Here is a 15,732-nt window from a genome sequence, read left to right as displayed (position 1 = left end):
GGGCCTGTGGCTTTTAGGACTGGGGAACAGAATTTGGGAGCAAAATGTCCCAGGGTAGAATTACGCAGACTCAGTGACCTAGGGAACGGAGTTCGAGGATAGAGGAGGAACAATATTTTGGTGTCACAGTAACCTGGATGCAGGAGTTGGGGGAACTCTGACCACGGAAGGTTTGGGGGGCACAGTGACCGCGGAGCACGATGTAGGGGACACTGGTGCAGGTTTGAATTGCTAGCGATTAGAGGGATCCTGAGGGGCTGTAGTCGTCTAACTCTGCCCCTGGGGGTCATGAAGTTGGGGCGACACTCTTGAAGGGGAGTAACCAGGAAATCCTGCTCTACGGGCTGCTCATTGAAGCTCATTGATGAACTGGGGGATTGAAAATTTTCGGGTGTCACTGATGTAGGGAGCTGGAAGGAGGCATGGTGAACCGAGTGTATGTTTATACCTTAAGAAGTTACAAAGAATACACATATATCTTCTCGTTGGAAAGAAAACCTATATTCAAACAGGGAAGTATCTGGACAGAGTGAAGCTCCCCCTTCATCCCTACCTGCCACCCTCTTCAGAGTCCTTTCCGTTTAACGGTGCATTTTTACATATCTGCGCCCACCGACATTTATAGTGTGCTTTTTCTTTTCACCAAGAATCGTGGTATGTGAAGGTTTCTGCTCCCTGCCTTTCCGCCTCGGGTTGCTTATCCTCTTCAGCGCTCCACAACAGTACTGTACCTACTGAAATGCATTTTTGAAAACCTTTGAATGCACGCTCTAGCGTGGGGGCTGGGAGGAGGGTTTATTTCCACGTACTCCCTTCGCCTCGCGGGTTCCAGCGCATGCGCTCTGCAGCAGGACCCAGCTCCCCGCGGGCGCCCAGTAACTGGGAAGGCCAGGCCGGCCTTTGGTGGTAGGCTGGCAGCCATCCCACGGGAGGAGGCGTGAGCGGGGCGGGGCAGGAACGTCTTTCTCCCGGGCCGCGCCCTGGGCGGGCACAGATACCTGCCTCACAGACCATGGCTGCAGCGGCGTTGAGGCAGGTGGGTTCGCGGCCCAGTGCCGGGGGCTAGGGAGCCCTGCGGTGCGGCGCACTTCCGGGCGGACCCCTCTCCGGTGGCCAGTCCGGCGCGGCGCCGCTCCTCCCGCACTCGGGTTCCGCTGCTGGGCCGAGGAGGAGGGGGCCCCTTGGAAGGAGAACTAGGCTTTAAGGGGGGTGAAGGGAGAGAGGTAATCGGTGGGAAGGGGACCCAGATGGGACATATAAGGAAGGATACATGGAGGAGGAGACGGTAATGGGAGAAGCATGGGGCTGGGGTGGCGGGATGGATTAGGAGGGAATAGTCAGCCTTTGGGAGCGCCGGGATAAGACGCCCAGGACTTCTGGAGTGGGAGTAGGATGAACGCAGAGTTCAGTCTCAGGTCTGGACTGGGAATTGGACCCAAGGCCCTATTTTCTTGGAACTAAAGATAGAAGTAGAATGTTGTGTCCCCGAAACCCCTTATCTGAAACTCTGCACCTGGGTTGGAAATCGAGGCAGCATCTCATTGTCAGTGACAGAGATCTTCCAGGCGAGAGTGGAACCCCTCCATTCTTACTGATAGGATGTCAACAGGCAGAGCTTCCGAGAGTCTGTGATTCTAGAGAACAGGGCTTCTCAGTGAGGAAGGAAACAATAACAACTCAAAGAAGGAGATCTTTACAACCCTTGACAGCTGTAGCATAACGTTGGGAGAAGTGGTTCCTGTTAACTTTGCACCTGACTTTATCTGGGACTTTTATCCCAGCCTGACGGATAGCAGGACAGATGTTTACTTTCTGAGTCTCAATGACTGAGACAGGCCTGGGCTGTGATTGGGACAATCTAGGCTTTGATGATGACACCCCTGGGCTGTGTTGGTAGGTCAGCCCTGGGCTGTGACTGGGTCAATGGAGGTTCCATCATATTACAGAGCCCTGCCCTGTGCATACCCCACCATACTCCAAACCATTTCTCATTTCCTGATTCAGCCCCAATCCTTTTACACTCTTTGTCCCAAAGGCTCATCTATCATCTGAGATCTCCTTTGGGCCCAATTCCCCACCCCCACCCCGCCCCCATGGTTTGGGGTATCAGACGGTGAAGCACCTTCCCCGAGCTGAAGTGAGACCCCTGCCCCCAGAAAAATGTCCTGGGAGGATGAAGGGAGATTCTCCCAGTGTGACAGGGTCTCTATGGCCAGTACAGATTTATAATCTGGAAACAGTGCCTGGCACCTTCTCTCTGCCCTGTGGGTGTGTTTTTCTGCCTCTCCTCTCTGTCTCTCCTGGATCTCTCTGTCTCCAAGTATCACTGAGACAGTTTCTCTCCAGCTGTTGGCATTGCTCTGTCTCTCCCAGTGTTTCCTCATTTCCCTAGGTCTCCCTTTCACTTTGTGCTATCGCCTAAGTTGGGTCTTGGTCTGTTCCTCTCCTTTCTCCTGTTCCCTCTCTCATGGCTTCTGATTATCCTGCCTTCATTATTTTTTCTTGATTTCTCCGGGCTTTGCCTTGTCTGAATTTCTCTCCCTCTTGTCTCAGTTTCGATCTCTCTTTATGATCATATCTATTTTGGCATCTCTTGGCCTTGATTTCTGTTCTTTAAAGTTTTCTATTTCCATGTCTCTCTTTCTCATTCTTACGCTTCCCTATTTTTTCCCATTCGGCCTCCCTCTGAGTCTGAGAGCTGCTTTCCTGCCCACATGCTGGCTGCCTCCGCCCTGCGTATCCCAATTTTCTCCATTCCATGGGTGTCCTGTCCCCTCTTGGACAGAAGCAGGCCAGTGGCTTGGACAGGCTACACAGCGCCACCTAGAGGCCATGCCCAGGACCCACACCCACACTCTGATTATCCCAGAAGCTCTTGGGACCCATACCATTCAGAACCACTCTTCAGACTTCATGGCCTAGACTTTAGGACATTACAACTCCGCAGCCCCCCTCTCCTCATGACTCACCTACTGACCAGTGACTTCTGCCATTCACATCCGTTCTCAGTTCCCCCAGCTCACAGGGCAGAAGCAGGCTAGGCTGTTCTGTCTCTCCCAAACCTCATGACACAGCTGCCTTCCCACCAGGCTGGGGAAAGGGGTATCGTGAGGTCAGAGACCACTGGGGAGAAGCCATCCTGCTGGACACAGCCAGACCTGCTCTCCCATGCTGGCCTCGGGCAGGACCACAAGGGAAGTGTTCATCTGAGCAGTGTCTCTTGATGACCGGGGTGGTCCTCAGGTCCATGTGGCTGCCCCTCAGCCCTGGGACTGAAGGGAATTGGAACTGCTGGTGTCCAGGGTGTGGGATTGGGGCTTCAGGTAAGCTGAGCCCAGTTGATCTATTACCCTGAAAGAGAAAGACTTGGGCTCCTGGGTCTGAAGGAGGATGAGGCTGGGGGCCTGGATCCTGGGTCTGAGCGGGGAGGGGCTGGGGGCCTGGATCCTGGGTCTGAGGGAGGAGGGGCCGGGGGCCTGGACTCCTGGGTCTGAGTGGGGAGGGACTGGGGGCCTGGATCCTGGGTCTGAGGGAGGAGGGGCCGGGGGCCTGGATCCTGGGTCTGAGGGAGGAGGTGCCAGGGGTCTGGATCCTGGGTCTGAGGGAGGAGGGGCCGGGGGTCTGGATCCTGGGTCTGAGGGAGGAGGGGCAGGGGGCCTGGATCCTGGGTCTGAGGGAGGAGGGGCCGGGGGTCTGGATCCTGGGTCTGAGGGAGGAGGGGCAGGGGGCCTGGATCCTGGGTCTGAGGGAAGAGGGGCCGGGGATCTGGACTCCTGGGTCTGAGGGAGGAGGGGCTGGGGTTCTGGAATCCTGGATCTAAGGGAGGATCAGGCTGGGGGCCTGGAATCCTGGGTCTGAAGGGGGAGGGACCTGTGGGCCCTGCTCCTGGGTCCTGGGGAAGCATGACCTATAGGCCCATCACTTTTCTAACTCTTTTCAGGATTTGGGTCCCCCCCGGGGAGGCCTTCACTTACCTGCACACCTTCCTGTGTCGTCCTCTGTCTGATCTGGTCTCAGGGCTGGGCCAAAGTTCCCTGGGGTAGGAGGCGCGTGTGTTTGACTTTGCCCCAGCATGGAGGAAGGGATGGGAGCTGATTCAGCTCTTTATTGGATGGCCCTCGTGAGGGCAGGGAGGGGACTTGGCCTCCTTTGGGATTTCCTCCTGCTACATGCTGATCAGGACAGGGGAAGGGACTTGGCCAGGGCCACGTGCTCTGTCTAGAATGTACTAGGCCTGGGACAGAGCCAGCCGGAGGGACCTGCCACGTGCAGGAGGTGGTAAAGATGGTGCCAGGGGTCTCTGCTCTCTCTGTCTGCTAGCCTCACCACCTTTCTTACTTCTGTCCCCACCCCCAGATTTGGACCCGAAAATTTCTCCCTGTCCCTTGGCTTCTGTGTGGTCTCAGAAGATATGACTCATCCAGCTTCAAGGTGACAGGAGGGGACTATACTTTTGGATCTCAAGGAAGAGGGGCTGGGAGCCTGGACCACTGGGTCTGAGGGAGGCAAGGGCTGGGGGCTGGATTTGGGCATCTCCAAAAGGTCCAAGGTCCAAAGGTGAAGGTGGGTGGCAATGGGGTAGCCTAATTGCCCGCCATCAGGCCATGGGAAAGAGAAGAAACCACATGTCCCAGAAGCCTCTGGGGCTACAGTTCCCTCTTCTCACTGGGTCTTAGCCCCAGGGATTTGTGGGGCTAAGTTTTTAGTTTTTTAGATTGGAGGTTGTGGTTAGATTCCAGGACACCTGTCTTTTCTCAGGCTGCAGACCTGCAGCTGGAGATGACACAGGAGCCTCATAAGAAGCCTGACCCCAGCAAGCCCCTGCTGTTCGGGAAGACATTCACCGACCACATGCTGATGGTGGAATGGAACAGGGAGAAGGGCTGGGGCCAGCCCCGAATCCAGCCCTTCCAGAACCTCACAGTGCACCCGGCCTGCTCTGCTCTCCACTATTCCCTGCAGGTGGCAGGGTGGCTGCCCTCCATCCCCATCTCTCTCCGCATCTCTTCCCTCTTGCTGTGTCTCTTGCTGGGTTTACCTCCCTGGGTTTGCTTTTTGTGTGTTTCTCATTTCCGTGCACTCCTCATCCGTTTTCTGAGGCTTGTCACGTTCCAGGCCCCGTGTTGGGTGGTGCAGGGTTCCCCGAGATGAGCAGACCCAGCTTCTTCGCTTGAAAACCCCACCCAGTGGGATCTGTGCTCAGATGGAGGCAGCTGAGGCATTGTGAGAGACCAGGGGAGGAATGCCCACCCTACCTCTAATTTGACAGGAAGTGGGGTCTTTCCTGCAAAGAGGGGAGCTTAGGCTCTTAGAGGGAGAAGAGACATCAGTACAGACATAGTACAAAGAAGAGCCCAGCATGTTTGGGGGGAAGCATGAGGTTGGAGCCTGGCAGGGGTGCCTGAAGATGTCATCAGGACCACAGAGGAGCTGGGATCTTGTCAAGGGTATTGGGAGCCCTGGAGGGCTCCAAACAGGCATAGAGCAGGTAGAGAAAGACCCCTCTCAGGCCATGTGGAGGATGCGCTCGGTCCAGAGCTGGGGGGATGGCCAAGAGGCAAAGAGATTCAGGGGCGGAGAGATTCAGGGACACGAGGGATTTGGCCGGTTGGGCGAGAGATGAGCAGGGAGGGCCGAGGACAGTGCCCTGAGGTTTAGTCAGGTGACCATGTAGACCACGGGACTGTCCCCATACGGGGACACAGGAGGAGGATGACTTTGCAGGACTTGGTGAGGGACCCGTGAGGAGAGACCCAGAGGCATTTGGTTTCAGACTTCATGCTATGGCTGAAAGCAAAGTCTTTCTGTGGAAGCTTTAATTGTGACAAAATTTGAATGAACACATTGCAGTTCTAGTAGCTGGTTTGCAGTTTTTGTCCCTTAGGGCATTTGGTTCTGTGACATTAGGGATGTTTTCCTTTTTTTCTTTTCTTTTCATAATTTTGACAGTTTTCTTCTTCCCACCTACTCGGGACATTTGACTAGAACCGATCATTTCTGCGCAGAGGAGACCCAGCTTGGGGAGCAGTTAGGTGCGAAGGACGGACAGTTAGGACATGTCCACAGATCCCCTCAGGAAGGTGGCTTTTGGAGACCAGCATTTGTTTACCTCCCTTTTCAGCCCAACACGCCAGGATGTTCTCCGGCTGGGGACCCAGTACTTTTTCTTTAGTTGAGTGAGTGCAGATGAAGGGGTTGAGCTAAGGCCCTGGCATCCAAAGCGTAACGTTCTTTGTGATGTCCTCACACAGGACGCCTGGGGACCTGAGGCCAGCTGAGGGCACGGGAAATTACATCCTCGTGTCATCCTGACTCTGGGGGCAGTGTGGAATAACACCCAGCCACTTGTGTTATTTTTTATTATTGTGGTAATAATGCACATACATAATAATACAGATAACATAAAATGTACCATTTTAACCATTTTAAAGTCTACAGTTCAGTGGTATTGAGTACATTCCCCATGTGGGGCAGAGAGCATTTCCACTCTCTAATTCCAGAACTTTTTCATCATCCAAAACAGAAACCCCACACCCATTAAGGACTCATTCCCCAAGCCCCTGACCCCAGCACCTGCCAACCATTAATCTGCTTTCTGTCCTATCTCCCCGTATTTTTATTTATCTACTTATCTATCTATTTATTTATTTATTTGGACATGCGGCTTGCAGGATCTTAGTTCCCCAAACAGGGATCGAACCCAGGGCCCCAGCAATGAAAGCACCAAGTCCTAACCACTGGACCGCCAGGGAATTCCTCCCCGTATTTTTAAACTTTTAATTTTATTTGGAATGTTTTTCAATTAAAAACACCTCTTTTGAAAAGGGGGTCATATATTTACACAGTTCAAAAAAGAGGGAACAAATATACCTCCCCAGGCCCCAGCCACCTCACTGCCCTCCCTGAAGCAGCCCCCCCACCCAGTTCCAGTCCCCAGGTCCTTCCAGAGTTCTGCTTTCTGGATGGCAACACGGATGTGTATAATTGTTTCACTCCATTCTTCCCCCATAAAAGTCAGCATATGGTACACTCACTCTTTGGCATCCTGCTTCCTTCTGTTAACGTAGCCTGGAGATTCCTGAACAACCCTTGAAGAGCTTTTTCCTTCTTTTTGCTGCTGTGTAATATTCCATCCTAACAACGCCTTGTTTAGGCCGTCCTCTATCGTTGGACACTTAGGTTGTTCCCAGTCTTGTGCTATTATAAACAGCATTACAATAATCCAGGAAACACCTCACTTCCTTAAGAGCAAGTGTATCTCTCAATTTCTGCAACTGTTGGCTCAAAGGGTATGTGTGCTTGTAATTGTGACAGATGTTGAATCATGGCCACCTCTACAGAAGTTGTATTGATTTCCACACTTAACCAGCGGGCCCTGTTTTCCCCATACCCTGGGTGACCCTTGTCAAACTTTTAGATCTCTTCCAATCTCCTAAGTGGTTATAAAGTTACCTCAAAAAAAAAAAAAAAAGTTACCTCAAAGTATTTTTTTTTTTTAAAGAAGATGTTGGGGGTAGGAGTTTATTAATTAATTTATATATTTTTGCTGTGTTGCGTCTTCGTTTCTGTGTGAGGGCTTTCTCTAGTTGTGGCAAGCAGGGGCCACTCTTCATCGCGGTGCACGGGCCTCTCACTATCGCGGCCTCTCTTGTTGCGGGGCACAGGCTCCAGACGCGCAGTCTCGGTAGTTGTGGCTCACGGGCCCAGTTGCTCCGCGGCATGTGGGATCCTCCCAGACCAGGGCTTGAACCCGTGTCCCCTGCATTAGCAGGCAGATTCTCAACCACTGCGCCACCAGGGAAGCCCACCTCAAAGTAATTTTAACTTGCATTTTTCCCCTAATTATGAAGTTGACCATCTTTTCACAAGCATAAGAGCCATTTTTAGTTCCTTTCTGTGAACTGTCCATTTTCTTGGCTGATTTTTCTATCAGGGTGGGTTTCAATATTTGTTTATTTGTAGGAGTACTTTGTATATTAGCTAAACCATTTGTGATATGTGTTGAAAGCCTCTGCCCAGTTTGTTTTATTTTTATGCAGTGAAATGTATCAATCTTTTTTTTTTTAACATCTTTATTGGGGTATAATTGCTTTACAATGGTGTGCTAGTTTCTGCTTTATAACAAAGTGAATCAGTTATACATATACATATGTCCCCATATCTCTTCCCTCTTGCATCTCCCTCCCTCCCACCCTCCCTATCCCACCCCTCCAGGCGGTCACAAAGCACCGAGCCAATATCCCTGTGCCATGCGGCTGCTTCCCACTAGCTATCTACCTTACGTTTGTTAGTGTATATATGTCCATGCCTCTCTCTCGCCCTGTCACAGCTCACCATTCCCCCTCCCCATATCCTCAAGTCCGTTCTCCAGTAGGTTTGTGTCTTTATTCCTGTCTTACCCCTGGGTCAATCTTTTCTTTTTGGTTTCTGTGATTTGCCTTATTTAGAACACCATCCCCAATTCAAAATATGAAACGGTCATCTTTTGTCTTCTTCTGTTGGTTTCATGGTTTAAAAAAATTTTTTTCATTTAAACCTTTAATCCACCTGGAATTTTTCCTGATGTGAAGTATGAGATAGGGATCCAACTTAATTTTTGTTTTTTCCAGAGATGAATATTTGGTGGTTCAGCACCATTTAACTGAATTAATCATATTTTTAAAATTTTTATTGAAATATAGTTGGTTTACAATGTTGTGTTGGTTTCAGGTGTACAGCAAAGTGATTTAGTTACACTATAATACACTTTCCAGTCTCTTCCATTGTTCAATCTGTCAATTCATATGTCAGTGTCACTTTGTTTTAAGTGTTGCAGGTGTATAAGCTGTTTTAATATCTGATGAGGCTACTTCCCCCTCCTACCTCTTGCCCTTATTTTAAAATATTTTCCAAAATATTCTGACTATTCTCGTTTATTTTGCATTCTTCATTCATTCGTCTATTCATTCAGTCAACAGAAGCCTACTGTGAGCCAAGCACTGGGCATAGTGAGGTTGGGGGTGGTGGTTCTCCAGCGACACTTCAGGTCTGGTCCCTGTCCATAGCACTTCGGGTCTCTAGTGAAACAGACATGAAAGAAGCAAAATGAAACCATGGGGGAGGAATCAGGGTGCCCTGACCTATCTGGGAGTGAGGCCGCATCATGGTGGCAGCAACAGAGGCCCAGCAGGCAGTGGTAGTCGTTGAGTATAGGAGGCTGGGGATGAGAGAGGCCAGACCATGTGGGGCCTGGAAGGCCAAGGGGAGGTTTTGGGCTTTCTCCTGAGAACAATAGCGCGGGGATGGGGACCAACTTTTTAAAAAGTTTTTATTATGAGAAATTTCAAAACATAAAGGTATAATAATAATTCCGCCATCCCCCCAAACCCCTGCTTCATCAGTTAGCACTGGTTGGTCACAATCTTCTTTCATCTGGACTTCGCTAACGCTTTACCCTTTCTGTATGATTTGCAAGCAAACCCTGGCTGTTGTTGGTGTTTGGCCGCACCACGTGGCTTATAGGATTTTAGTTCCCCAACCAGGGATTGAACCCAGGGCCTCGGCAGTGAGAGTGTGGAGTCCTAACCACTGGACCGCCAGGGAATTCCTGGACATGGTATTTTTTAAAATTTTATTGAAGTATAGCTGATTTACAATGCTGTGTTAGTTTCTTGTGTACAGCAAAGTGATTCGGTTATATATTAATGTATATATGTATATATTTTTTTTCCATATTTTTTCCATTATGGTTTACTACAGGATATTGAATATGGTTCCCTGTGCTATACAGTAGGACCTTGTTGTTTATCCATTCTTTTTTTTTTTTTGGCGGTACTCGGGCCTCTCACTGCTGTGGCCTCTCCCGTTGCGGAGCACAGGCTCCGGATGCGCAGGCTCAGCGGCCATGGCTCACGGGCCCAGCCGCTCTGCGGCATGTGGGATCTTCCCGGACCGGGGCACGAACCCGTGTCCCCTGCATTGGCAGGAGGACTCTCAACCACTGTGCCACCAGGGAAGCCCTATCCATTCTTACATATAATATTTGCATCTGCTAATCTCAAACTCCCAATCCATCCCTCCCCCGCTCCGCCTCCCCCTGGCAATCACAAGTCTGTTCTCTATGTCTGTGAGTCTGTTTCTGTTTTGTAGATAAGTTCATTTGTGTCATATTTTAGATTCCACATGTAAATGATACCATATGGTATTTGTCTTTCTCTTTCTGGCTTACTTAACTTAGTATGGTAATATCTAGGTCTATCCATGTTGCTGCAAATGGCATTATTTCATTCTTTTTTATGGCTGAGTAATATTCCATTATATATATATATACCACCTCTTCTCTATCCATTTGTTGATGGACATTTAGGTTGCTTCCATGTCTTGGCTATTGTAAACAGTGCTGCTATGGACATAGGGGTGCATGTATCTTTTCGAATTAGAGTTTTGTCTGGATAGCTGGATGATATGGTAACTCTATTTTTAGTTTTTTGAGGAACTTCCATACTGTTTTCCATAGTGGCTGAACCAATTTACATTCCCACCAACAGTGTAGGAGGGTTCCCTTTTCTCCAGGCCCTCTCTGGCACTGGTTATTTGTAGACTTTTTAATGATGGCCATTCTGACCCGTGTGAGGTGGTACCTCGTTGTAGTTTTGATTTGCATTTCTCTAATAATTAGTGATGTTGAATCCCCACAAAGGCTCTTTAAAAATGTAACTTCTGGGATTTCCCAGGTGGTCCAGTGGTCAAGACTCCCCACTCCCAATGCAGGGGGCACGGGTCCGATCCCTGGTGAGGGAACTAGATCCCGCATGCCGCAACTAAAGATCCCACACGCTGCAACAAATATCCTGTGTGCCACAACTAAGATCCACTGCAGCCAAATAAATAAATATTAAAAAAAAAAAAAAAAAAAGACTCCGTGGTATCACTGTTGAGGGCCTGGGTTCAATCCCTGGTGGGGGAACTAAGATTCCCACAAGCCCTATGGTGTGGCCAAAAAAAAAATAATAATTAATTAATTAATTTAAAAAAGAAAGTAACTTCCACATCGTCCTCATTACTGAGAAATAGTCCTAAAAAAAAAAAAAAGAAATAGTCCTAATAACACAGGAAGGGTTTAAGCAAAGCATTCTCCCTGCTCTGGGTCTCTCTGTTCTGCTTTCTCTGGCCTCTGCCCTTTGCTCTCTCCTCTCTTGGTCTTTCTGGTTCTTTTCTCTTTTTCTCCCCCTCTCTGTGCTAGTAGGTTAGTCTCTTCCGCCGCTCTCTGCCTTTTTTTCTGTGTCTGTATCCCTGTGTATCGGCCTCTGTCCCTGGCTGGCTGAGCTGGTCCCCGAGCCCTGATCGCCCGCCTGCCTGTCCCTGCAGCTCTTTGAAGGCATGAAGGCGTTCAAAGGCAGGGACCAGTGCGTGCGCCTCTTCCGACCTTGGCTCAACATGGACCGGATGCTGCGCTCTGCCCTGCGCCTCTGCCTGCCGGTGAGCGGGTGGCAGGGTGAGCGGCGGGCTGGGTCCAGGGTCGCGAGGGCCCCATGACTCATCTTCATCCCGCCCAGAGTTTTGACAAGGTCGAGTTGCTGCAGTGCATCCGCCGGCTGGTGGAAGTTGACAAGGACTGGGTTCCCGACAGCTCCGGCACCAGCCTCTACGTGCGGCCTGTGTTAATTGGGAACGAGGTGGGCTGGCTCCCAGGGCTGGGGGTGGGGTGGGGAGCCACGCTTGGGGGAGGGGTGGGGACCCAGACATGGGTCAGGGGAGCGGCCGGGGGCCTGGACTCCTGGATCCCTGATGCCCGCTTTTACCCATCTCAGCCCTCGCTAGGTGTTGGCAACCCCACGCGAGCCCTCCTGTTCGTCATTCTCTGCCCGGTGGGCGCGTACTTCCCTGGAGATGCCTTGAGCCCTGTCTCTCTCCTGGCTGACCCATCATTCATCCGGGCCTGGGTTGGTGGGGTCGGTGACTATAAGCTGGGGGGGTAAGTAGTCCCTCGCCCCCCGCCCACGGGTCTGGTGCACTGGGTGTCAGAGACACAAGGTGTGTCTTTGGATGTCCACTGGCCTTCTCGTCCTGTTTCACGTGGTTGGGGACAGCTGTGCTTGCATGTTGGGATGTACTGTCATTGGCACCGTGGTGCGGGGATGGAGGGGCGGGTACCAGGGTGTGTGCTAAGTGCTGTGGACAAATCGGCCCAGAGACTGGAAGGGGTTGGATGGAGGTAAGTGGAGAAACTCGGACTGGCCCTCAGGGAAGCCTCCAGAAATGAAGTTTACACTTAGCTCACTGGTCTCTCCTCCAGGTAGCCTCCCCTGAAAACCCAGGCTCCGCCAGCTCCCATAGTTCCCTGGGGCTCCAGCGCCCATCACCCTGTGTGTGGACTTTCTGTGTACATCTGTCTTTCCAGGGTCCTTGGCTCAGCAGGGCGAGGAGGGTTAGGACGGGGATAAGGCAGAGGGCGGGGTAAGGGTGTGTTGGGACAGCAAGTGTGGCCCCAGCTGGGAGTTCATTTGGGTCCTTTCAAAATACATCTTGTGAGGTCTCCTGAGGGCCAGGCCCTATGCTGGGTGAAGCTGGGGGACACAGATGAATCAGATCCGGGCCCTGCCCTCCAGGGGCTCCCAGGCTGGTGGGAGCCCCAGTATCTGGGGCAGCACGTGCTCTGGTGGAGGTGACCGGGACATTGTAAAAGTCTTCACAGAGGAGGTCTGATTGGTAGAGAGGAGATGGTTTCCTGGATACAAAAATGGTAAACAATTTCTAATCCTCGGAACACATGTGTAGGGGCAGGGAGGAGGGGCAGAGTCAGGGAAGGAAAAATGAGTCTGGTTTTTGCAAAAGGCTTAACAGGTAGTCCCGGACCAGGCCCAGCCCTGAACACTGGACTGAAGGGCTGGGATCTTGTCCCAGAGGCAGTGGGGAGCCATGGGAGGCTTGTGAGCAGGGAAGGGGTGAGGTCCGCTCTGGGTGAGAGACAGTGAGTGTTAAAACAGGGCGATCTGGGAAAACATAGAGGTGGCCCAATTTACTGGGAGAGCCCAGAGAAGGCCTGAAACCCACCCTGGAGGTTCAGTAACGCCTCACAGAGGAGGTGACATCACAGGTGGTTTTGAGGGACATTGGAGCATTTGGTCAGTTGAGGAACTGGGTGAGGAGGGGGATCCGCAGAGGAAACAGTGGTGCATTTGTGATCTGGAGAGAGGAGAGAAGGAGGAGGGGTGATTGAGAGACTTGACCCCAGGCTACTGGCCAAGGATTCTGTCCTGGGGCCACTGGGGAGCCATGGAAGGGCTGTGAGTGGGGGAGGAGCAGGGTCAGCCCTGGTCGTGTCCCCATGTCGGGCCACGCTGGGGGAGGATGGGAGTGCCTTACCCTGGTCCACCGTGTTGCTGTCCACCAGGAATTACGGGCCCACCGTGTTTGTGCAGCAGGAGGCCCTAAAGAAGGGGTGTGAACAGGTCCTGTGGCTGTACGGGCCTGACCACCAGCTCACTGAGGTGGGCACCATGAACATCTTCATCTTCTGGACCCACGAGGATGGGGGTGAGCCCACCCATGACCCAAGCCAAGCCCTGGCAGAAGTGGGTGGGAGCAGAGTGCTTAGTGGATTGCAGGTCTCAGGGGTGAGGGGCGCATGGGGTGGCCCCTAAGAGGATGGGAGGGTGTGCCTGAGGGTGTCAGGTAAGCCCCCATCTCGTACACCTGACCCAGCGCTGGAACTGGTGACCCCCCCACTGGACGGTGTCATCCTGCCTGGAGTAGTTCGACAGAGTCTGCTGGACCTGGCTCGGACCTGGGTGAGGGCACGGTGTCTTTGGATGGCCGGAGTGCTGGGGTACTGCTAGGTTGGGGGGCCAGAGTATGGGAGGGGTGGTCGGGGTGGGCTGGGGCACAATGGCACGTCTTCCCTCCTCCTCCTCCCAGGCGCTGTCCTTACAGAGGGAGCGACAGGGCTCTGCAGCAGGGCAGCCCACCACCGGGCTCAGACGTATCTGTGTCTTGCCTCACAGGGTGAGTTCCGGGTGGCAGAGCGTAAGATCACCATGAAGGAGTTCCTGCAGGCGCTGGAGGACGGCCGGGTTCGAGAAGTCTTCGGTTCAGGGACCGCTTGCCAGGTCTGCCCTGTGCACCGAATCCTGTACCAAGGCAAGGTGAGGAAGGACTGCCCTTGGCCATGAGAGAGAATAAGGGGGAGGGGCGCCTCCTCACGGCCCTTTCTTCCCCAGCACCTCCACATTCCCACCATGGAAAATGGGCCTGAGCTTATCCTCCGCTTCCACAAGGAGCTGAAGGCGATCCAGGTGAGGTGCACTTGCTGGGAAATGGGCTGGATGCTTGTTCAGTTTCGCACAGAAATTCACATCCCGCGAGCGTCTGGACTGAGGCTCCCCTCCCCCTCCCCCATAGTCCCACAGGCTGATAATGGCTCCTCCCATCAGCCTCTGGGCCCGGGATTGAGTTTGCTTCCCTTGAGCCTCTGCGGCCTAGCACACTTCTTGGGGCTAAATGATCCTTTTCTGTGCGCCTCTGGAGCCCTGGCTTGAGAAATCCCCATCCCATGAGCTTCTGGGACCTTAAGCCAGCCTTCTGGCCACTGAGGTCGGATCCCCAGGAGCCCTGGGCTATTCCTCTGGCCTGAGAAATCTTGCTCCTACAAGCCTCTGGACCGTGGCCCCCTCTGTGGCCTAGGAATGTTTCCTCTCATAAGCCTCTGGAGGTATCTTCATTCGTCTGGACCGAGGTATCTTGCCTTTCCTGGCACTCGTGTGAGCGTCTGTAAACTCCTGTGCACCCGGACCTAGAACTACACCTCTTGACTCAGCTGAAAACGACTTTTTCCCAGAGCCTTCAGGGTCTTACAAGAACTCCTCTTTGCAGAATTACATCTCCCGTGAGCCTCTGCGCCATACTTGCCACGACTCCCCCTCCCCGTGATTGTTGGTGGGCTTCTGGGAAGTGGAATACACTTCCCATGAGGTGCTGGGGCGCAACTTGGCCAGCACTCAGCCTGGGACGCCGCAGGGCCTGCTGGGAGTTGTAGTGTGGCTTCCCCTCACCTCCGCCTGTGTTATCCCGCAGTATGGAGCAAAAGCCCACGAGTGGATGCTACCTGTGTGATGCTGCGGGCTGTGCCGGACCACTCCACGGATCCACCGACCTGTAGCATCCAGTCCCTGTTGGATCTTCGCCTTCATACCAGTGATTCACCTGAAGTGCAATATGAAATAAAAGGCGGCGGGCCGGGACGCCTGGGTTTCCGGTGCCCCCACGTTACACTCCCGAAGCCATAAGGGCCCGACCCAGGCGTCTTGGCCCCTAGCCCCGCCACTCAGGCCTTGGGGACCTGGACTCCCCGCTGCTCCGTGTTGTGGGGTCAAGGATACACCTTGACTCAGACTCTGCATCTCCATTTTCAGGCCGGATCAACCGGTGCTGCTGTTGAGTTTTTTTCCTAGCTGCAATTTTGAAATAAAATGCCAAAGAACAAGCCATTAGGTGTCATCTCCAATGATGCAACTCAGGGACTCTAGGGTCTTAACCAGGAATCCCCGCGTTCAGCCCATTTCATTTTCAAGGGCCCAGAAATCCAAGCCCCCAGTGTCCTGACGGTTTCTCTGACGGGAGAGATTTTTCCACTTCCTCACAAATTGAGCTTAGCATCTTCCCACACTAAGCCGTGCCTCCCCCGCTGCCGCATCTTGGGGACAGCCCCCTGGTATATTCCAGACCCCTCAGCTCTGTACCCCTTCCCCCAAAGCC

The 15,732-nt window shown here is 52.5% G+C and overlaps 1 protein-coding gene across 1 annotated transcript; it reads left to right on the top strand.

Moving 5' to 3' along the window:
• The first annotated feature begins 847 nt into the window (after window positions 1-847).
• BCAT2 (branched chain amino acid transaminase 2) lies at window positions 848-15,462 on the top strand. The gene is made up of 11 exons (XM_004271074.4): window positions 848-1,036; window positions 4,357-4,431; window positions 4,759-4,962; window positions 11,347-11,457; window positions 11,535-11,654; window positions 11,790-11,953; window positions 13,373-13,515; window positions 13,684-13,769; window positions 13,983-14,123; window positions 14,199-14,273; window positions 15,052-15,462. The coding sequence occupies exons 1-11, from the start codon at window positions 1,013-1,015 to the stop codon at window positions 15,088-15,090; spliced, it is 1,182 nt and encodes a 393-aa protein (XP_004271122.1). The 5' UTR covers window positions 848-1,012; the 3' UTR covers window positions 15,091-15,462.
• Window positions 15,463-15,732: the final 270 nt, after the last annotated feature.

This window comes from Orcinus orca, chromosome 20, assembly GCF_937001465.1.
Source record: "Orcinus orca chromosome 20, mOrcOrc1.1, whole genome shotgun sequence".
Lineage (NCBI taxonomy): Eukaryota > Metazoa > Chordata > Mammalia > Artiodactyla > Delphinidae > Orcinus > Orcinus orca.
Note: the sequence above shows the minus strand (reverse complement) of the source record. Positions and strands in the feature narration are given on the sequence as shown.